Source organism: Xiphophorus couchianus, chromosome 24, assembly GCF_001444195.1.
Source record: "Xiphophorus couchianus chromosome 24, X_couchianus-1.0, whole genome shotgun sequence".
NCBI classification, from domain to species: domain Eukaryota; kingdom Metazoa; phylum Chordata; class Actinopteri; order Cyprinodontiformes; family Poeciliidae; genus Xiphophorus; species Xiphophorus couchianus.
The window spans coordinates 8477910-8500702 of NC_040251.1; the positions used below are offsets into that span (position 1 = coordinate 8477910).

General features: G+C 38.0%; 1 protein-coding gene across 1 annotated transcript; it reads right to left on the minus strand.

Moving 5' to 3' along the window:
* Positions 1-2399: 2399 nt before the first annotated feature.
* Positions 2400-21911, minus strand: marchf9 (membrane-associated ring finger (C3HC4) 9). The gene is made up of 4 exons (XM_028011621.1): positions 20584-21911; positions 7629-7784; positions 5588-5780; positions 2400-3688 (listed from the first exon to the last, which is right to left on the minus strand). The coding sequence occupies exons 1-4, from the start codon at positions 20914-20916 to the stop codon at positions 3363-3365; spliced, it is 1008 nt and encodes a 335-aa protein (XP_027867422.1). The 5' UTR covers positions 20917-21911; the 3' UTR covers positions 2400-3362.
* Between the last annotated feature and the right edge of the window lie 882 nt (positions 21912-22793).

The window sequence follows — 22793 nt, forward strand, 5'->3', positions numbered from 1 at the left end:
TGAAGTTGAAAATTTTCTTGAAATTTTTTTTGCCATTAATCTAAGAAACCAAAACAAAACATTTTAATCAAGAGTGGGAAGTTTTGTATTTCTAAAATATAAATAAAGAAAAGTCTGATCAAATTAAAGGCTTTTTTCAGAGCAAGTGGATTTAAAAGAAAATATGTAACCCCCCTTTAATCTACATTTTTATGATTATCTTATAAATAAAAATAATTTTCAATTGTATTTGTAGTTTATTATTTATTTTTGGTTGTAATTCCATATTTTTCTACGTTTACCGCGTCTTTGAGTTTTTCTGTCCCACAATGGAGTGTTCCGCTGCAACCACTAGGGGGCGACAGATTCCACATGATTCCCCCCCTGCATGTGAGCAGCCATTGTACTTTTATTGCCACTGCTGCCAAAGTTTGGAAACCAAATAGTTTAGCTTCTGATAAACACAGCGGATTCGTTGTTTCTCAATCTTTTAATCCTTCTGACCTGCTTTTACGTTTCCAAACGGCAGACTTGGCTCACAGGAAAGTGGTGCAATAATATGAACATTTGCGCAAGCTACATAAATCCAGTTTAATTGCCCTTGCTAGTCAAAAAGTTTAGATTTAAACCAGAGAATGACAGTTTCTGTTGCATCATTCAAAATATGCTACTTAAATATTTCAGCAGTTTTTTTTTATTGATTGCCATCCATACATTTTCAAATCTGAAATTTTCCACGCAAATCTCTGACTTGTAGTTGTTTTTATCTAAAAGCATCAAGAGGTAAATTAATTGTAGTAAAATATAACACCTGCAATTGTTGAAGGGGTTGAACTTTCAAGCCTTTCTGGTCAAAATGCCTGTAAGCAAGAAGCTGAGATGCGCAGGACGGCCACCAGAGGGCAGTGTTGGTTTCATACAGGAACCGTAAAATCAGGCAGCTTCTCTAAGTATCCAATCCTCACTTAGAGCAGTCAGAGCTGTTCAGCAGACACAAAGGATGACTCAGACACATTAGTAAACATAGTAAGGATAGTCGTATTGTGCGCTGTGTGGTACGTGGGCCAGAGTCTTTACAACATGGTGTGAGATGATGAGACGAATGTGGGTGTCCATTAGTATGTCCAATGTTTTGGCATCATGAGAACTGAAAATGTCAAAACTCCATCAATTGTCCATTGTGTCTATTAGGCATCTTCTGTGTCTGGTGAGCTTCACTCTGGTAGCTGGTAGCTGCCTGACAACACATCACTCAACCCTTGAAAACAAAACGTGCGTCTTTTAGTGCCATTTTCATGCAAATCAGCTCTGAAATTTATATTTGCATCCAAATTAATTTGATTAGTTTGGAGAAAAACAACGTCACATGGGCCTTTGGATCAGTTTTAAAGTTATTCAGCAATGGGAGCCGACAGTATCGCCATAAGATTATAACAACATGAAGAGAAATATTAAAATCATAACAATGGTGCCTTTTGTAGCAGTTTTATTTTAACATTATTATAGTTGTGAAATTTGTTTATGTGTTCTATGAATTTATTTTGTTTTGTTTATTTACATTTATTAGTGTGTTAAGTTCTGTTATGCTGACGGTTGGTGGTTACCATAGTAACCAGTAACTGTCGGCTCCTCCCCCTTTTTTCTGTTTCTGTTCTGTAACTTTGGTGGGATTAACTCTTGTGTTTTCTTCACAATAATTATATTTTAACATGTATTTTAGATAAATTTAATCATATGGAGTGTTTCATGTGTAATTTTGACATATTTTCCTGTTTTTTACTTTTATTATGATTAATGTGCATTTTTGGCTATGCTCAATTTTACAACTGTTAACTGCTGCCAACTGTTCATTGGGAGTTACATCTCTGTAGTTTGTTTAAGGTTATTTATTGTATTTCATTTAATGTAACCTGATTTCCTCTTCTGCTAGAATAAATACCGTGAACCTGGGTGTGTCTGTTGTTGTGAAGTCAACCTACCAGATCTGAGATGAACTAAAGATACACTGACTGCAGATTTTGTTGGGAAGCGTGTTTGGATGCACAGTCGGAGCCAACAGTGGTGGGATTGTTATGTTGACGGCTTCACTGCTACAAACTGCTTTTATGAGCTCATAATTATAATCTTCAGCCATGGTTTACGTCCGTCACTATCGTTTCTGGCTTCTTCTGGTGCAGAAATATGCGGCATGTCTCGCGTTAAAGACATAAAACTCAGGTGAAATGTGGCAAGATCCTTTGAAAACTATTGGATACATGTTTGATTTACTTCCACATATGAAAGTGGCACAAATAGGATTTTTCGGACATTCAGACTGATAAGAAAAAATTGGATTTGCATTTGTCTGCTGTGTGAACGTCATTGTTATGTTCCATAGAAAAATGACAAAACATTGACTGAAACCAAAAGAAGACACTGAATGAGACTCAGAGGTTAGAGATCATCTGACCCCAATTTTTAATCCAATACTTAACTTGTTATCAAATCTGAATCAGCACACAGCAGCAACAACCTGTATTTTAGCTGAAGTAGCTCTAACACACAGCCATTTCTCATTCTGACAAAAATGTGGTGCAATGAAAACAGACGTTTTTAAAGTGTTTATTTTGGCAAGCACCATTCGAAATAGAGCAAATTTGTCATGTGCTTATGTTATGTGATGAAGAATAAAATTATATACCCATGCAAAAATTCCCTGTGAAATGTACATACGTATTTTTATTGCAGAAAGGTTAAGTATAACTGAAAAATTTCTCACTTCTTTTTTTTCTTTCGTTTTTTTTGGTTTTTAAACATTTTTTTTTATTAATGACTTATTGTTCTTTGAAAGTTATTTTTGCCCTCATGGATGTTTTTATTCTCAGCTTTCGGTCTGTTTACCAGCATCAGTTGGCTTGTAGAAATGTTAAGCTCGTTACATAGTCGACTGGAAATGTTTGGCATGTGTGAAGTTACCAAACACGGTTTCTTCTAAACTCAAACATCAGTACAAAATCAAAGTGAGTAAAAAAAAAAAGAGGATAGAAAACAAAGACGAAATGTTCCTGTGCATCCTGATATTGAGTTAAAAAAAAACCCATTTTGTTGTTCAGTTTCAGGTTATAAAGCCTGTCTATAATCCCCCTGCCCCATCACCACCATCATACATTTCACATTTTATGTCTTTTCATACTTCCATGTTTTCATCAGTTCTTTAATTATTGAAAAGGAGCATCTGTCTTCCTTTTGTTGTACGAAACAAGAGGAGAAATCCTCATGTGTTTTCAGTCTGTTGATGCTCCAGGCACCGTTCGGTCCCACGCGGGGCTCCTGTTGCCAAATGAGTCTGTCGTTTTTTCAAATTGAGGTCTATACGTCCTTCCGCCGCTTGATGCAGGTCCGTCTCATACGGTGGTGACCCTCATCACCACCTCCCGGTTGGCGGCGGCGCTGATCCGCGGGTCGTTGGGCCTGAGCTGGCTCAGGATGTGCAGGATGGTGTATCCGCAGTGGTGGTTCAGAATAGTTCTTAGCCGCCTGCTCTGTCGGCCGCCGCTGGCCAGGCCGTGCGGGTTGCCGCGGGAGCCGCGGGCGCCGGTCTTACTGCTGGAGCTCACCGGGTCGCCCAAGTCTTTTGATTTCTCGTAGTTCAGTACTTTCCACTGCTGATTGACAGCCTGCCACCGCTTAAATATTCGATACACCGACGATCCCTCGTGGATGATGAGGCCTGGGGGGAGAGGAAAATTTACTTTTCGGGATAGTTCAAGTATTTTCCAAGGAAAGTTTAAAACTTTTCCAGCACTCGATCAAAACAGTACAAATCAATTTACTATTACATGATGTTCCTTAACATTAATTTATAAAGTACTGGTTCCACTGACTATTATTTCACTCATGGGAAAAATGTCCTGTTATAATTGAAATAATCTGTAAGTCAAACTACTACTTTTTTTTTTTTAAATCAATGCTAAGAAATTATTAACTTTAAACATCCAATATCTTACCAAAAAGTTATGAGTTTTAGTAAGATATATCAAATAATAAATATTTCAAATATTTCTTATTTGAAATATTACACTTCTTATTTGAAGTGTACTAAGATATTTGCATTAGAAACTACAGCAAAAATACTTTGTTTTTTTGCAGTGTATCTGGTTTCAACTGTAAATTTAGGTGTTTGATCAAATGTTAGATTGCATTTTACTACCAAACTGTGCAGTTGGATTGTCAAGCACTTTCAAGGACTTTCCAAACCTTGAAAACACCTAATTGAATTGGAGCTGGTGAATTCTCGCTGCCCTACAGCAAATGTTTTGCTAAATAGATCCGGTAGCTTCAGAAAGCTCGTCTGTGGATGAGAATAGACAGTTGGCAAAAATCACGGCGCAGATATCTCATGCCATCTGTTCTCAGTGTTGTCTGACTCAGGCGGCTCATAATTACGCAAGAACAGTTGACCCAGTCACACCTTAAAAACAGTCTCTTGTACTCTGCAACATCATCAGAATTTGTTTGGCTTTTAGGGAGCTTGTTGTCTCCTCCTTTGCACCATCTGCCAACTTGCCTGCGTTTTCTGCACAGCTCCGAAATGTAAATTGAGAACATGTTTGCCTTATCGCACTAGTTTGTCCTTGCATAATGCAACCTCCGCTGATTAACATTTCGGTTGTGGCTCCTGTTTCTGTGCTACTCTTGTTGTGGTGTAATGCAGCTCTACGGAAGAGGATCACTGCCAATAATGATAAAAAAAAAATTCAGACTTCTTTTTTTTAATCAGACTTCTGAAATTAATGTCAGAATTCTGAGAAACTATCCCTATTCCCATTACATCTAAAACACAGCTTTTCAAAACAAAGTTTAAAAAGGTGTTGATTTTTTTGTTGCTTTTTTTGTGTGTGTTTTGTTTTTTCTTTAAATATGCTATGTGTATAAGTTTTTGCCATTTTGTTTTATGCCCTATTTTGTTTGTAATTTTAATTAATTCATGTATTGAGTGTCTTTGAGTGTTTAGAAAAGTGCTATACAAATAATAATACAAATATAAGATATTATTATTATTATTTCAAAAAATCTGAAATTTGAGAATAAAGTCAAAATTCTGTGAGAAAGTCAGAATTCCTGAAAAGAATAGTAAAAACATCTGAGAAAAATGTCAGAATTTTGAAGAATAAAGTTAGAATTCTAAAATTAAAGTGAGAATTTTCAAATTAAGCTCAGAATTCTGAGATATAAATCTGACTTCCAAAGAAAAAAAGTCATAATTCTGAGATTAAATTCCAAATTCTGAGTCAGAATTCCTGAGAAATTTTTTTTTAGAATTCTGAGGGCGAAAGTCAAAATTCTTAAAATCAAAGTCAGAATTCCTGAGGAAAAAAGTGATTGTCATAGCAACTCATTAGTAAGTGTCCATGAGAACTATGCAAAAGTAAAGATTCTGAGATTAAAGTCAGAATTCCTGGGAAAAGAAGCCAAAACAAGAATCTTTTCTTGTTTTTAGTGGCCCTCATCCTTTTCCCTCTTGGCTCAGCTCCTCAGCTTTCTCCCTGCAGGCTCTCCTTAAGCTGCTAGAGGCTGATTGTACGTTTGCGCCGTTTGGTGTCGGTGTTGCGTCACGCCTTCCTGTTACCTATGCAGACGATGTCCATGAAGCCGTACATGCCGTAGCAGATCTGGAAGAGCAGGTCCTGACGCTGCCACTTGGCAGAGGGGCTGAGCGAGGACCAGATGAGCCAGGAAATGCTGGCGATGAGGAACAGGGAACCCAGGATTATCGCCGCAATCTGCACCTTCTCGATCACAGTCAGGGAGATGGCCTGCCACTGAAACACAGAGGAGAGGCTGAGTGTAAGAGCTGGGAAAAAACTGATCCAATCACGTATGCAAGAGAAAATTGACACTTTGACAAATATATTAAAAGCATGCCAAGAATTTTAGGTCATCTGATGAACACCTACGTATTTCCCACAAGTCTGATCCAGAAATGATCCGTGCCAAATTGGTAGGCAAGCGCAGCGCAAAGCATAAATGAACTTGCATGGCTTTGAGACCAACAAAAAGAAAATATACTGACACTCTTCACCAATGCACAAGAGAAATATATATCAACAAAATGGCTGCTGTCGGGATCGACCCGTATGAGACAGAGAATGGAAACATGTCTGACGATAGTTCACTACTTAGTGAACACAAGGAGAGCGTACACCATGGAGGAGAATCACAACATGAAATCCATGGACAGATACAATCAATATTTAAACAGATTTGTAAAAGAAGGACAAACTCTGTGTGTGAATGAAACGGTTCTGGTGAATGTTCAGTTAGTAAGTACAGTTAGCAACAAACACATGGGCTACATTTCTCTGGTAGCAGATAAAAGCTACATTAGCTGGGCTAATTTAGCTAGTTTGGCAATTACAGTAAATATCACTGATATTTATCTTAGTGTTACACAGAGGGGGTAGAGTACTCAAAAATTGGAATCGAGTAATAGTTGTGATGCACTTATATTGTTCATAAGTTAGTTAGGAACGAGGTGAGAGCTAGATCTAAGCTTGTGACTTGTTTGTTGTTGTCATAGCAACTCCATAGTAACTGTCATGACAGGTACCTACCAAGATGGCTGTCAGCCACACAGTTCCCTGAAGTGTGACATCACATGAGGACTTGAAAAGGTGAAAAGGTTGTTCAACTAGTTTGCATCATTTGACTCAGCGCAGTGTGAAAGAGAAATGCAGCAGCTGAAAATGCAACAAATGCTGCAAATTTGGTCGAGAATTTCTGTTCTTTTCAGCTTCTCTCAGCTTCTTTTTATTCTTTGAATTTCTATTGATTTACGCTCACCACTCCCTTTTCTTTCACCTGATCCCTCACTCATACTCTTCCTTTCAGTTTTCAGGCCCAGATTCTTTGTTTTTACACCTCGTTTCACGGCTTTTTAAGTTCCTGGCGTAATTCCATGTCCCCTTTTTCCGGTTTCATGCTACTATTCCTGAATTTGCAAGTTTCGTTTTTGATTATTAAAATATTCAATTATGCTTGTCTGCACATTGGCTCTGCTTTGGCACCATGAACCATAGTCATTTCTAGTTATTTTGGAAAATGTACAGTGTCCAGTTTGGTTTAGTGAGAATCCAAAAACAAAAACACAAAATATAAAATGTATATATGAATGTACAGTATTTTGTTCTAAAATATAAAATCAAAGATTTGTGAACAAGTAGAAATTCTAACTTTTGTCAAACTTTTTTCATTTTAAAACCAGCATATTTAAATGAAGAGACACGTCTTCTCAATAGGTTTTGTTCTGTGCGCCTGAAAAGACGGGCAGACGGACGGTGACGCAGAGGGAAATTTGTCAGCACAATATGGCAAACGGTCTTCACACCAGGAAAGGTTTGTGATATGTTCCAGCAAAACTGAAAAGTGTTTTATTATGAAAGGTCAGTGTTAGTTGCATTTCTTTATGTATTCATGTACTCCTGAATGTTTCCTTTGTTTAATTTGAAGACATTAAAGTTAACAGAGTATTTTCCTCAGTTTTTGTGTTTACAGGAATTTTTATCCTCCAATGTCTTTTTCCATATGAAAAGCTTATTGTTTTGTTAAGATTTGTTTAAAGAAATGAAATGAAAAATGTGTTTGTTTGGTTTCCAAATATTCAGTGTTACCTGCAGTGGGTTCTTGGTGCTGATGGCCAGGACCTGGTACTTGAAGTAGCAGAGCTCGCAGCTCCAGGAGCCCCTTTCGCTTATCCATCGGATGAGACAAGGCTGGTGAGTGCAGCGCACAGAGCCGTCACAGCGACAGGGACTCAGCAGCTCCCCCTGCAGGAAACGCAAAAAACCCCCCAAGAGATTCTCAGATTGTTCCTACAATGAAAAAGCAGGACTTTTGCTGGAAGTCTGGAAAAGCCAGAAAGAAACATTTATTTTCAAATGAAGAAAATACAAAATATGGAGTTTGGTTACTACCTCACACTGTTCTGAGTTTAACATTTTCGCCATTGAATGGAGCGATTTATGTGACTGATTTAAGGACATACAAATCATCAGAAGTGCAAATAATATTTGGAATAATCAGCTGCAATTACCAGTTTTGGCAAAGATGTATTGTAAATACTAGGAAGAAAGGAGGAGTAAATTTCCACCAAAAAAGGCTAAAATGTTTCTGGAAAAAATCTTAAGAAGTTTTAGTTTCAATAGTCCAAAAATAAAAAAATGTCAGAAAAAAAAAAAACTCAGAAATCTTCTTGAAAAAATCTTGGAAATTTCTGAGTTTCACAATTTGAAAAATTTCACCGTGGGTTAGCTTATCCCGGCACACCTGGAAAAAAGTGGGGCATAGCTTCAGTTATTTCGTTAGCTTAGCATAGCACATACTTTGAAGACAGAAAGACATTCAGTCTTTTTGTCAGCTTAGCTTACTACAAGTTGAAAAGAGCAGGAAACGGTTTCAGTTTTTTGGTTAGCTTAGCCTAGAACACCTGAAAAAGAGCAGGAAGTGACTTTAATTCTTATGTTAGTTTAGCTTAGCATGCAGCTTTAAGATAGTGGAAAACACCTTTGATTCTTGTATTAGCTTAGCCTTGTACATTTTGAAAAGAGCAGGAAGTGACCTTTGTTCCTTTCTTAGCTTAGCCTAGCACACAGTATCAACACCTTCTGCAATAACAAAAGTGCACCTTAACCATATACATCTCGAAAAGAGTGTGAAGTGACGCTAGTTATTTTGTTAACATAGCAGAATGCAGTTTTAAGAAAGTGGAAACAGTTTACATAGTTTTAGTAGATTAGCCTTGTACAGACTGAAAAGAGCAGAAAATGGCTTCAGTTCTTTGGTTAGCATAGCCTAGCGCATGTTGAAAATAATTTTGTTCCTTTGTTAGCACACAGTTAGCATAGTCTTAGCCTATATATTGAAAGGAGAGTAAATATTTTTTATCTTGTAACATATTTCTAATAGGACACAGGATGGTCAAACAATTTATTTAACCAGTTTCAGCAAATATTTTAAGGAGATTTGACAAATTTGATATGTTTTTGGTCAACATGGCCACTGATACGTGACCATGTTGCTTTTACCACAGACTGCAGCACCCTGCCAGCAGCTATAAGGCTTCACCGTTTATTTATTTGTTTTTGTAAGTTAGGAATAACTATAGCAAAATATTAAGGTAAAGGAATTTATGACAAAAAGTATAGAGGCAGGAAAAAACAATGGAAAAGGTATTGTTGTCTATTGCCAGACCAGAAAAATAAACAATAAATTGTAACCTTCAAGATTTTGGACATTGTACTTGCAGTGGTCAGCAGTAGCTGATTGATTTTTGGATGTTTGGTTTGACAAAAAAATAGAATCTCCACTCCAAATTGGAAAAAAAAAATTTAACAAAATGTAATCAATTTTGTTCAAATTTCTCAATACTTTTGAGTAAAAGTCACAGTGCGTATGTTATTCTTGCAAGGGAAAACAAAAAGTGTGGTTAAAAATGTGGTTAGTCAGAGATAAATAATAGATTTTGTTGACAAAATTTTCTATTTTAAGATGATCTAATAATTTTGTCCTGGTTAAAAATATTAATTCTGCATCTACGTCAATCAGTTCATTATAAAACGGGACAAGAACCTTCCAGAAAACCAAGTCAGGTGTTAATTTTTAAAAGGCACGCTGGAGAGTCTTTAGGATCAAAGTGTCTCTTCAGCACCGCCGCAGCACCTGAAGCCTATTGGCCCGTCCAACACGTTCAGGTTGACTGCATCCAGGCTGTCACCATCGCTCTGCATCACGGTCCTCATGTCCTCGCACGGCTCTGCTTCCACCGCACTTTTACTTTACACTTGACTCCCAGCGCCACTCGCTGAAACTGTTTTTAAAAAGACCATTGTTCTGGGAGAATAATCATTATGAATCACCAGTGAGTCAATGAAAGGACACAGCTTGATGTGGAGCGAATTTGGCAAAGGGGCAACTTAACACGCTGCACCAACAGCGGGGAGTGTGGAGGCTTCAAGGGCAGGCAGGTGGACCGAGAGGAGCTTCTGAACCCGAAATCGATTCATAAAAACTCAACTTACGCAAATTCCAGAATCAACAATGGCACAATTTGGCTCAAAATGAGATAACAATACCAAATATTCCCTCATTCTTTTGGTTTCGTTATCACTTTTCATTGTTTCACATCATAAAACACATTTTAAAGGTGTTTGAGTAAATACACTTTCCTTGGTGATATTAAAGGGAAAATTTTATCTAATTTAATGAAAACATAACTGCCACTTTAAGAAATTATTAATTAAAGCTACAGACAAACAGAGATGAGCAGAGTACCCAAAAATGTACTCAAGTAAAAGTAAAAATTATCCGTCCAAGAAATTACTTAAAGAGTAAAAAACTATTTGGTAAAAAGTATACTCAAGTACTGAGTAAGTGGTCAAATTATCAATCATTTAATATTTAAAAATTACATCATCAGACATACCAAAATATAAAGTTAAATGGAAATTTTTCCAGAAATTAACTCAAGAGTAGCGATGCTTCCTAATAAAATTACTCAAGTAAAAGTAAAAATACTCCTAAAAGCAAATTTTCTCAAAATAGTTACTCAAGTAAATGTAATTTAGAAACTGTAACTAGTTACTTCCCAACTCTGGCAGTATGTAACTTTTATAAAAACATGTTTTTTTTCATATATTTGTTAAAAGTGTCGCCATGTTGTGACAGTCTTAGAGCTGTCAATCAACCTCATGTACTCGCTGCTAATTGTGCTAATGGAGAAGAAACAACTCACCGTTACAGGAAAACTGTTTCGGTGAGCTGTGCTAACTGGCCTCTCCGCTAGCTGCAGCGTAAAAGAGAGCAAGGGGGGTGAGTGTTAAAACCCGCCTCCTGGCTCTGATTGGTTGTTTCTAACTAGCACTGGGAGCACTGGGAGAAGGTGGAGGAGCTACATTTTTTCACAGATGATCTCTCTCATAACATACCATCATGAAATAGTGATAGTTTCAACAAATATGTAAAAAAACAAACTGAAACCAAATTAGCGCTTTAGCTTTATCATTAGCATTAACATATGCTAATTTCTGTGTTGGTACAGTGCTTTAGCACTAGCAGAATTAATGTTAGTTAGCACAACTCACTTTTTAGCTAGCAGTGCCTACCAGTGTTGCTTTCTGATCACTTATATTGGAAGGGAACTGATTGTTAGCTTAACAAAATGACTGTCAATACAATTCAGATGATTAGATAAACTGAGCTGTGATCCACTCTATTAACTCCTTCAATTTAAATTATATATTTTTTAAAAAGGATTGATTTGGAAGGTTCCCGTCTGTTCATTTCTGTCTGGGCCAATTATATAAAAAGCCAGAATTTACAGATGGTGATTCAGAAAAATAAAGTGGCATCTTATCACGTTCACTTGGCAGTGAATTACTGTACCTGCAGTGACACAAATAACGCTTCTCCTGATCGTCTGCACCCTGGTTCTCCCATCTGGCTCATTTGACCTTCTGACTTATAAAAAAAACAATGCAAGTGTCCCACAGTGTCATGAGAAAGAGTCTGGCAGATGAGCCACATGCCACTTATAAACGTTAAAACAACTTGCCTGCTGACATTATAAAGACAACACAGAGAAGGTCAGAATATATATGAGGGACTTAATACAAAACATATGAAAGCAAACATTTTTAAAATGTCAAGTTGTCATAGAAAGGTCTGCAAATGAGCGTGTAAGAGTGTGTAATAAAAACGTAAGAGCTCAAAAGCTGCACATTCGTCATGGCGATAACCAAGAGCAAAATGAAAACATAAGGTCTTATTAATATGAAGTAATCACTGATTGTATCAAAACAATAATTCAAGTATCTGAATTTATTTAGAAGACATCACAAACTGTTTTGTTGATGGTGTTTAGTGTTTGGTGACCATTAGAAGTTGAAATCAAGATAATTGCAAAATGTTTTCCATGCAGACGTGGAAACATTTCCAGCATTTAATTTTGATTTGATATTCCCCATCAGCCTCAGTGAATCTGATTAGCCTGCAGTTGTTAGCACTAGCTGTGTTCCCAATGACCACATAATTATGCAATTTGACATTTTGAACCTAAATTTCCTGAATGGAAACATCCCAATTTAAAAAAAAAAATCTCTTGTTTCTTGATAGAAAGTTTTGGCAAAGTATGAGGTGGTTTTGTTGGCCGTATCAAAATTTATTAATTTTGCAAAACTGAGATGGAAACACTTTTTTTGTATCACACGATCCACATGATCAGCAGCTGCATGTCAAGGCTGGCGGAAACAACAAACAAGAAAATGACAGGAAGTAGTTGGAGTATATTTTTTATCCTAAAAGTATTTTTTTTCCAAAATGTTACTCAAGTAAATGTAACTGAGTAAATGTAACTAGTTACTACTATGGGATTGAAACTGTTGAAATAAATCACTAAAAGTACAAAATGAACACATCATTCAGGATAATAACTAATCTGAAGGAAAATATCTTTACACCCTAAAATTACTAAATCTAAATCCTTAAAGCAGAATCTGACCTTTCATAGAGATTGTGTTTGTAAATGATTGTTTTTATTCATTTATAGTCTTTTCCTTCACTGAAAGGTCGTACGGCTTGTAAAACCAGCAAAAGGTCACAAATCGTATCATTTAAACAAACAAAACAATAAACAGACGAGAAAGAAGTGACTTCTTGCTTCAAAATCACTAGAATATTAATATTTCACAACACAACTCTTCTGTTTTTCAGTGGTACTGAAATGAGCACATAAATCATTTAAAAAGAGCGTCTGCATGCTTTCATTTTTACTAAATCCTTCTTCTTAAAACAGCTTGATCCGAAACAGAAGATCCAGATTTTTAGTGACTATTTTCAGCTGCGATCAAACAGACATTTTGTTGTTCTGCCGCGTATTTAGGACAGCAGGATGGTGGATGTGGCAGACGTTCAAAATAAACTGGGCGCTCATTGTGATGTGGGAACCTGTCACCCACTACAATAGCGGGACTTGTTAACCCCCTCACACACTGTTCCCCATCACTGTGTGAATCACTATAATCTGGAAGTACAAACGCTCAACTTTCAAGTGGAACAAGCCACTTAATGGCATATAATTAAATTCATATAATCCATAAGAAGTAAACAAGTGAGTGTGGATTTCTATCCACCTTATTTCTGGAGGTGCTGCAAGAGGATTAATTATTTTATCAACTTCCAGGATGATAACAGGAGCTGCAGCTAAGTGGTTTTGGCATGAAGTTATCTCTATTTTTCTAGATAACTGGTCTCCATTTTATCTTAATTTTCTTATTTTTTCTCAATTAGTGCAATCACACACCCATGGCGTACGATGGAGTATTAGAGACAGGCTAAAAATTATTTTTTAACCTTTAATTATGATAATAAGGTCATAAGATAACAAGGAACAAGGTCACAATTCAGGAGAATAAAATTGTAAGACAATAAAGTAAAAAAATATAAGAATATAGTAATCATGTTATTAGAAAAAAATTGTATAACAATAGTCATGTTTTCCAAGAATAAAATCATAATTTATGAGAAAAGGTTCGTGCAAGAATAAAGGTAAAATAATAAGAGAATAAAATGGTAATAATATAAAAATACAGCAGCAATGCTACCAGAAAAATATATAAAAACAAATATAATAAAAAAGTCATATTAGAATAAGGTTATGCTAAATAAAATAATATAACAATAAAATTGTAATAGTACATTGCATAGAATAATAATATTACCAGAATAACGTCATAATGATGTTATAATATGAATAACGTCATAGTTACCAGAATAAAGACGTAATAATGAGAGAATAAAGTCGTAGTAATATTAGAATAAGGTCAAATTATTACAAGAATAAAGTCAAAACAATACCAGAAAAAGTTTTAATAATAAAGCAGTAATTATTTTTACTACACAAAAAAATGACTGACTACATTTTTGCAGTGGTAACAATACAAAAATGCAGTTTAGCGTTAGCGCTGCATTAAAATGTCACTTTGGGACTTTTCTTCTGATAATATTGTGTGTTTATTCTGCTAATATCATAACTTTATTCTTGTAAAACAAGAAATATAACAACGATCATGTGCTGTTTGACAACTAAGATCAATTGAACTGAAATTACTTTTTTTGAATTTTGCAAATTGGAGCTGTATAAATAAACTGAAATGACTTTCTGTAACTGAATACATGTATGCAAATTAAAGGAGAGGTATTTCTGTTCCAGTGTGTGTTTATGCTGCTAAAATACTAAAATAGGATTTATATTTAAGGTTTTGACTCTTGTTTGGATGCTAAAACTGTTGATGGTTCTGTAATTTTCTCTGTGGGATCTTTTTCGTAACATTTTAATTCGTCTATTTCCAGTAAAGTGCAGCTGAGAAGCTGATAGTCTAAGATATTCTATTCCAGTCAGTTCATTATGTCTTTCATGTGGTATTTGCTGACCTAAAAAGTGGAAATGAAATACTACAGCTAAAAAAAAATCCACCTTAAAATAGTAATAAACCCCCGCACCCCAAACGCTGACCCTTTACACATCCATAAAACCCCCCACAGTGGATGAGGAAGCGTGGGCTTGTCCCTGGAGGCCACTTCACAGAGCACAAGGGTGTTAATTTGGTGTGTCACTTCATGACTAAGAGAGTGGTCTGCAACCTTTAGACGAGACATTTTTTGTGTGGAAGTGGCCCCCATGAGCTCCAGACTGCACGCTACTGGAAACACGCTGCTGGGAGAAAAGGCCACCTCACACTCCACTCCCCCGTTACTCCAGTTGTTTCTCTTCCTTTCAGCCTGAAGGAAAAGCTCCTGTTCAGTGGCGACCCCAAAGGGAGGGCAAGGGGGGACCATGGCCCCCTCTTAAAGAATACACCACAGAAAGGAACGTGTTCATCTTCAATCAGATGAAGACATAGATGTGAAACACAATCAATAAATATATACATTTATGAAATTTATGTATTTATATACATATAAAATACATATAAAACTATATATATAAATATTTTCAATATTTTGTTATTTATTTTTATCTGATTACTCGATTAGCCGTCAGAATAAATGATAGAATTTTTTTTTTTTAACGTTTTTTGTAGCTATTCCCTCTCTAAAAGCTTTACTGCCCTGTCCTGAACATTTCCTGATGTTTCCTGCTTCTGTGACGAAGCCGGGTTTAGGCTCTCCATCCAGAGCGCGCGCTGACACGTCTGACAAACAATTAATAAGGCTTCGTGCTCAACGCGGCCCGCAGAGCCGGGCGATTACGTCTGTCGGTAATTGTCCCGCTGACAGCGACGTGATCCCCAGCCCCTGTTGTGACCTACTTGAATAATGAAATAAGAACGAAATGGCAAACGTGAGCTCCTTCTTCCTTGCGCCCAAGGAGGTAAAGAGCTGTGGTGGCAGAAACAAAAGCCGAAATGAGAGCAAGGCGCTGATGTTGTAGTAGCGCAGCTCTGGGTTTTCCCTCGGTGCTTTGTTTGCTCGCTCTTTGTCTGTGAAGCTAAAAGAGGCAGCTAAGAGCCACGTTGCTTGATGAGTCACCTTGCCGGAGAGCCTGAAGCCGAAACAACATGAACCGTTTTATTAAGGGGGTGTGTGTGAGTGGGCATGGACAACAATCCAGGATTGATTCCTGTCTGCGTATTCCAAAAACTTAGGTAAGATATTCAAAAAGGTTCATTTCAAATTAAAATGAACCTTTTTATTAAGGGGATGTGTGTGAGTGGGCATGGACAGCAATCCAGACTGGATTCCTGTGTGCAAAAGCCAAAAATGTAGGTAAGATATTCAAATTTCATCCTGCGGCTCTGCAATTTACTGTTTCTCAACCCAAACTCCAGGGCAGATGCCATATATTAGCACATGGGCTGTAATAACACTGGATGCCTATCTTTGAGAAGTGACTAAATGGTAATATCCATCTGTGCTCCTGCAGGATTTACAGTGTTTCTAATTATCTCAGTGGATGGGAGCTACCTGCTGATCCAGGCGGCACAGGTTTCTGCACATCTGGTGAGGCCAGCATTTGGCCGCAGTTCAAAGACGCGCGATGGTTATTGTTTTTCTTCAGACTCGAACACAACACGGAGTAAAAAGAAGAGTTTGGAGTCTTATCCAGCCTGCATGAGATTCTGCCAACATGATTATCCTGAGTAAAAATATCCCAGCATCCCTGTTTTTACACTGACCCTGAAACAATTAATCAGATTAATTGTGATGAATTGATTATTGAAACAATCGCCAATTAATTTAGTAACCAAATAATTGTTAACCGAAGTAGAGGCCTTTAGATGAAAGAACAATACAGCAGTAGTTAACTTTTATAAAAATAATAATTTTTTACATATTTGTTGAAACTGCAATCACGTTATGACAGAATGAAGTCAGGCAGATAATCTGTGAAAAAGTCAAGCTTTCCTGCCTTCTCCCAGAGCTAGCTAGAAATAACCAATTAGAGCCAAGAGGCAGGTCTTAACGCTGTCAATCATGCCCATGTACATGCATCTCCCTCCCCTCTTATTCTCTGCTATGACACAGCTTCTTCCCGTAAGCAGAGTTTGACAGAAATGCTAAGGCTAGTTAGCATGGCCACCAATGAAAGGGTATAAATAGTTTTGCTGTAACAGCGAGTTGTTTCTCTGCCTTTAGCACATTTAGCATCGAGTACACGAGTGATTGACAGCACTAAGATTGGTGGTGGAGAGCGCAGCAACACTTCAGATGGCAATAGAAACACAGGGAGGCAGTGGAGGAGATCGATCTTTTCACAGATTATCTGTCTCATAGAATACTGTAAGGAGAGTTTTAACAAATATGGAAAAGAAAACAGATTTTTGTAAAAGTTACCTGCTGCAACTGTCTGAACAATCCCACAAAAAATTGGATTTCAGAAAAAGAAATATTCCAAATCTTTTGTGTGAATGTAGCCTTTGTGTAGCAGCTAAAGCACATGGCTGTTGTCCAGGTGATACCATTTGCAGCAAGTCAGTGGCATAAAATTAACAATAAATGTTGCAGAGCACATTATTGTGACTATATTAGTTGTAAAACAGTACTTTAGCAGCGGTAGGATTAATTAATGTTTGTATGGATTAAATATATCAACCTTGTTGTCATTTGTGGTTTTTGTTTGGTTATGTGACAGTGATGCTATGCAGCATGGTGGGGTAACGAATGGAAGAAAAGAAGCAAAGTAGGTGGTGCACAAGTGTTATGGTGTCTAAAAAGGAGGAAAATATATATAACATTAGTAAATATCAGTATCTTTGGTCATAAAAGCAATCTTAACATCGATATTGTCCCAAATTTCTGGGGGAATATCATACAAAGTTAGAAACACAATGTTAGATGCAATGGCTGCATCTAACATAAGTTTTGGATCTTTTTTGTGTAGAAATGAATACATTTCTATAAATAATTAACTTTTTGAAGAAACTTTTTAAATTGGTCAAACTTAAAGGTTTGTTCAGGAAAACAATTTTTACATGACAAGACTGAAAACCTTGAAATTGATGGACTTTTTATCAATTTATTTAATTTTTAATGTTGAAAGGAGACTTATAAATAGGGCTCCAGAATTGAAGCTGTACAAGTTTGTACTGCTTTCATACTTTCAAGCAGTTTACATCAAACCTGCACTGAATTTTATGTAAATAACTAGAATATTTAATATTATAATATTATGTTATATACAATATATAAAATTTGAATATTTAATTAGTAGTAGAAATGACAATGAATGGAATAGATTGATTATTGCTTTTCTGTTTCAAATATAAGCAGTAAAATAACATTTTTGCATAGATAAAGCAATACGGAGAAATTTTCCATTGTAAAAGAAAATAATGTTTCAACAGGAACTAAGAACAGCTCTAGAGGTGAAAGAATGCCGATGTGGGCATTTCTCACAGTAAAACTGATGTTTTCCCTTCATATTTTTATTATAATAACCTCATTTATCCAGTGAGATATTTATGTGAATACAAAAGTTGGTTAACATTATTCCTAATTTCTTAATAATTTTGATTATTAATTTAGCTGTAAAACTGATAGCATTAGCATAGCCACTTTGAAGCCTGAGAATGAAGGTAGAGGCAACAAAAATTATATTCGGTGCTGCATATTGAATAATACACGTTTCACAGAGTGTCTAATAACAAAATAAACTTTAAGACTTTACACGTTATTATGCATGTTTTTTAATTTACAATATTTATCTGTAGCTAAATTAAAGTGTGCAAGCTAATGCAATAAGTTTCATTTTTCTTACAAATTATAAAGACGTATCTGTGACGTTTTGGCCCATTCTGATTGGACAGAGAGAACTAGATTGAAGTCTGTACTTTGACTGGGCCACATGGATACACTTTAATAAAAATTACTTTTGTAGCAGCGGCTCTATGTTTAGGATGGTTGTCCAGCTAGAAACTCAGTCAGTCTTCCAGCATCGTCTCAGAGTTTAGCTCCATCCATCGTCCCATCAGCACTGATTTTTTAAATTTTTAAATTTTTTGCATGGTCATTCATACTAATGTTTAAACCCGACCGCAATCAGACTTCTGTGCTAAAAGTTAATGACATGAAAGGGACCCACATGCACAGAAGAAGAACGATGACACTGTTTATGGAAAAAATGGACGCCACCATACGGATCAATTTTAAAGTTCTTGAGCAATCAGGGCTGACAGTATCGTCACAAGATCATTAGACAAAAGAAGGTAAAAAAAAAATAAACACAACTAATAGTGATGACATTCTGTAACCTTTTAGTCATTGTTTACATGTCTCACTACTTTTTGTGCACAATTATGAGCCATGTTTCAAGACAGTGACTCAAAAGTTGGAAAATATGTGACGTATGAAAGTAGCACAAGTCAGATTTCTTTGACAGGTATAAAGATCAGAACTGGGCCTTTCATACTGTCATGAAAATGTTGGATATGGGTCGCTCTGCCTGCTGTGTGAATAATCTCACTAATGTCACTTTGGATGCATCCCGGCTCCACAACATCTGGATCAGAAGACTGAATTTCCTCCCTGGCAAGTCATCAGTTTTAAATATGAAGTGGATACTTTGGTATTTTAAAGGGAAAAAGACAATAATTGATATAAGTTACAAAAAATAATAGAAATCAGGCAAAGTAAATTTTTTCCAAATCAGTTTTCTTCAATATAAATCTTGCAAAACTTTAAGAAAAACTGCAGGTGTGTGTCCGTGTCTGGTGATTTTTTTTGATTAAAACATGTTTGTGTTTCATTCAGTGGGTAGAAAATCCAGAACTTTTACTCAAGTAAGAGTAGAGATACTTCATAACAAAATTATAAATTATAAGTAAAAGTAAAAAGCACAACGTAGTAAAAATACTCCTAAAAGTAAATTTTTTCAAAAAAGTTACTCCAGTAGATGCAATTAAGAGAATTAGGTGACTAATTGGTTGGACGTACAAATGCATGCCGCACTCTTCAGATTTAATTTGTTAAAAAATGTGAAAACTACATTTTAAAAATCCTCCCACTTAACAACTTTCATGATATGTGTGATGACAGACCCAAACACGGAGAGGCAGAGGGAGGAATATGTAATAAAAACAATGAACAAAAAACTTACAAAAATCACAGAAAGCAGAACAAAAACCATAAAACACAGAAAAATGAAAACAGGAAACAGGGAATAAGCAGGGAAGATAGCAGGTTATAATAAGAGGAACCAGCAAGGAGTGTCTGAGGATGAGTTGCTCGAGTACCGGAAGGTTGAAAGCTGAACAAAAGAGCTGCACTGATGAGCTAATGGGTAGCAGGTGAGGGGAGACAGAGAGAAAAGGAAATGAATCTAAAAAGAATACCAAACACATGAAAAATAAAAACTAGAGCTAAGAAAAGGACTAGACACAAGAAATAAACATAACTAGAGTCACTAAGAAGGAACTGAAGTAGAACAATGAGGAACTAATATCTAGAGCTAATGAACACAAATAATAAAATCCAAAACAAACTCAAACGACCCAATGATTACGCACAATGGTACATTAAATTAATTTGTCATTATGGTCAAACATGAGTGGCCATCATGTGATCCCTGTGACACACGCCGAAGCAACACTTCCGAGGATGATTGTGACTCATGTATATTCAGTCGCTCTCACCCTGTTTGTCATCGCGCAGCAGACCTAATTGGCTAACTTTCTTTGTTGCCATGCTGGCCAGATTTCAGATTGTGTGGGAAACATGCTGCCGCTCTCCGCCGCTGACTAGATCACTTATGAAAACAGTGTTATTGAGATAACCGGATCATGTTATTAGAGGAGGAACGTGGAAGGAGGTGGTGGGGGGTTGGAGGATGGAGAAATAAAAGCACAATGCTGAAGCTGTGCGGCACAGGCTGTACAAGGCTCTGGAGGCGAAATCAGAAAAATCAGAAACAAAGCAAATCCTGTTTGGCTTTTTCTCCCCCAATCGGGTGTGTATTTAAGGAATATGTGGGCGTTAGAAGGAGGAATGTAGGACAGAGCTGAAATAAAACCAAAACGCAGTGAAAGTGAACAAAACAAATCCCGCCGATGGTGCGGGAGGAGGGGGGGTGTTTACCTGCTCCGGGCCCTGGAAGCAGATCCTGCACTGGGGGGTCCGCAGGCTGCTGGCCGTGCTGGTCAGGGACACGGCGTCCAGGCCCACTTGCAGCTTGGGCTCTTTGTCCTCGAACGCCAGGCTCCGGGGCCTCGGGTCGCTGCCGTAGTACTCCTCCTCGTCGTCCCGGGAATGGCAGTCGACAAACGGCGGCCAGCCGCAGCCGCCCATCCCCAGACCCCGCATGGCGGTGGAGCGTCGATCTGTGTCTGAGCCGGACTGTCGTGAATCGGATCGCATAAACACCAGGACCTTCAGTTCATTGAAAAACATGCGGATCCGATACTTGAACATTATTATTATCCTTATTATTTTTATTTTTATTATTGATATTATTATTATTAATCCTTTATCATCCCCTCTGATGGCATGTGTGTCTAAGCCAATGCGGATGAAAGATTTTCCCGACACACTCTTTCAATATTCATCACTCAAACAACTCAGCAAGCGCTGTCTATACATGCATCTCCCACCGCACCCCAGTAAACATCACAAACTGGTGTCCATTTTCTTCCACCTCTCCTTCCTTTCTTCCTGTTTTCTCTTTTTCCAGCAGAAACGCCGCTGGGCTTACAGCAACCGATATTTATGTATATACAGAACAGCCTACATGTTTTGCTACCCGAAGCAGAAGACAGCGAGAGAGCGGACTAGTGGAAGAGAGAGCCGCGCAGAGCCAGGGAGCAGAAACAACGACATGCCATCCACACAGTCACATCTGGGACTCCCGACAAGAAACATAATCCAAAAAAAAGATCAAATACAAGTTTGCTTCGGGTGTGGTTTTGCTGCCTTATTGTCTCTCGGTGTCAAATCGTGTTCCTCCCTATTTCGTCGTCTCGTTGCAGCGCCCCTGGTCGGTCCACGAAGAAGAATCGGAGCCATTCCCCTCGACGATCCACGTCGAGATGAAAAACACGTCCCTCAGCGTCCGCATCTTCAGGAGCCCCGTGTTTTCCGCCGCGGCTCCATGTCCGTTTCTGCGGGATCCGCGTCGAAAGAGAGGCGGCAGGGAGGCAAAACGGAAACGGGACGCAGCGTGGAGGAGAAATCACTCAGCGTGATTATTGGATCAGATATGTGGTGCTGATGAGGCTGCTGGCGCTGGGTTTCTTCCTCGAAATGGTCGGCTTGGAGATTGAACGGAGCGCAGCCGCTACTTCCGGAACAGGGAGGGAGGGGGGCAGCGGGCCGTCCATTCCTCCAGAGGGGGCGAAGCGCCTCTCGCTGCGCGCCGGGCAGAGCGGAGGGGAAGCCGGGCTGGAGGTTCTGCTGCTGACCGGCGGCCGCTGTCCAGGGTTCTGAAAGATTATCGCCCCCCCCACCTCCCCGAACCCCCACTGATGACGTAGACGCCACATGAAATGGGAGCCCCCCCCCTCACCCCACCATGCTGCTTTCAAACAGATAAAAGTTTTCACACCCCATGAATTAGAGACAAGATTCACGAAAGTTTTAATATAATGAAAAAACAGAATCATCATCCATCCATCCATCCATCCATCCATCCATCCATCCATCCATCCTTTCATCCATCCATCCATCCATCCATCCATCCATCCATCCATCCAACCTTTCATCCATCCATCCATCCATCCATCCATCAATCCAACCTTTCATCCATCCATCCATCCATCCATCCATCAATCCAACCTTTCATCCATCCAACCTTTCATTTATCCATCCATCCATCCATCCATCCATCCATCCATCCAACCTTTCATTTATCCATCCATCCATCCATCCATCATCCATCCATCCATCCATCCATCCAACCTTTCATTATCCATCCATCCATCCATCCATCCATCCATCCATCCATCCATCCATCCATCCATCCATCCATCCATCCAACCTTTCATCCATCCATCCATCCATCCATCCATCCATCCAACCTTTCATCCATCCATCCATCCATCCATCCATCAATCCAACCTTTCATCCATCCATCCATCCATCCATCCATCCATCCATCCAACCTTTCATTTATCCATCCATCCATCCATCCATCATCCATCCAACCTTTCATTTATCCATCCATCCATCCATCCATCCATCCATCCATCATCCATCCAACCTTTCATTTATCCATCCATCCAACCTTTCATCCATCCATCCATCCATCCATCCAACCTTTCATTTATCCATCCATCCATCCATCCATCCATCCA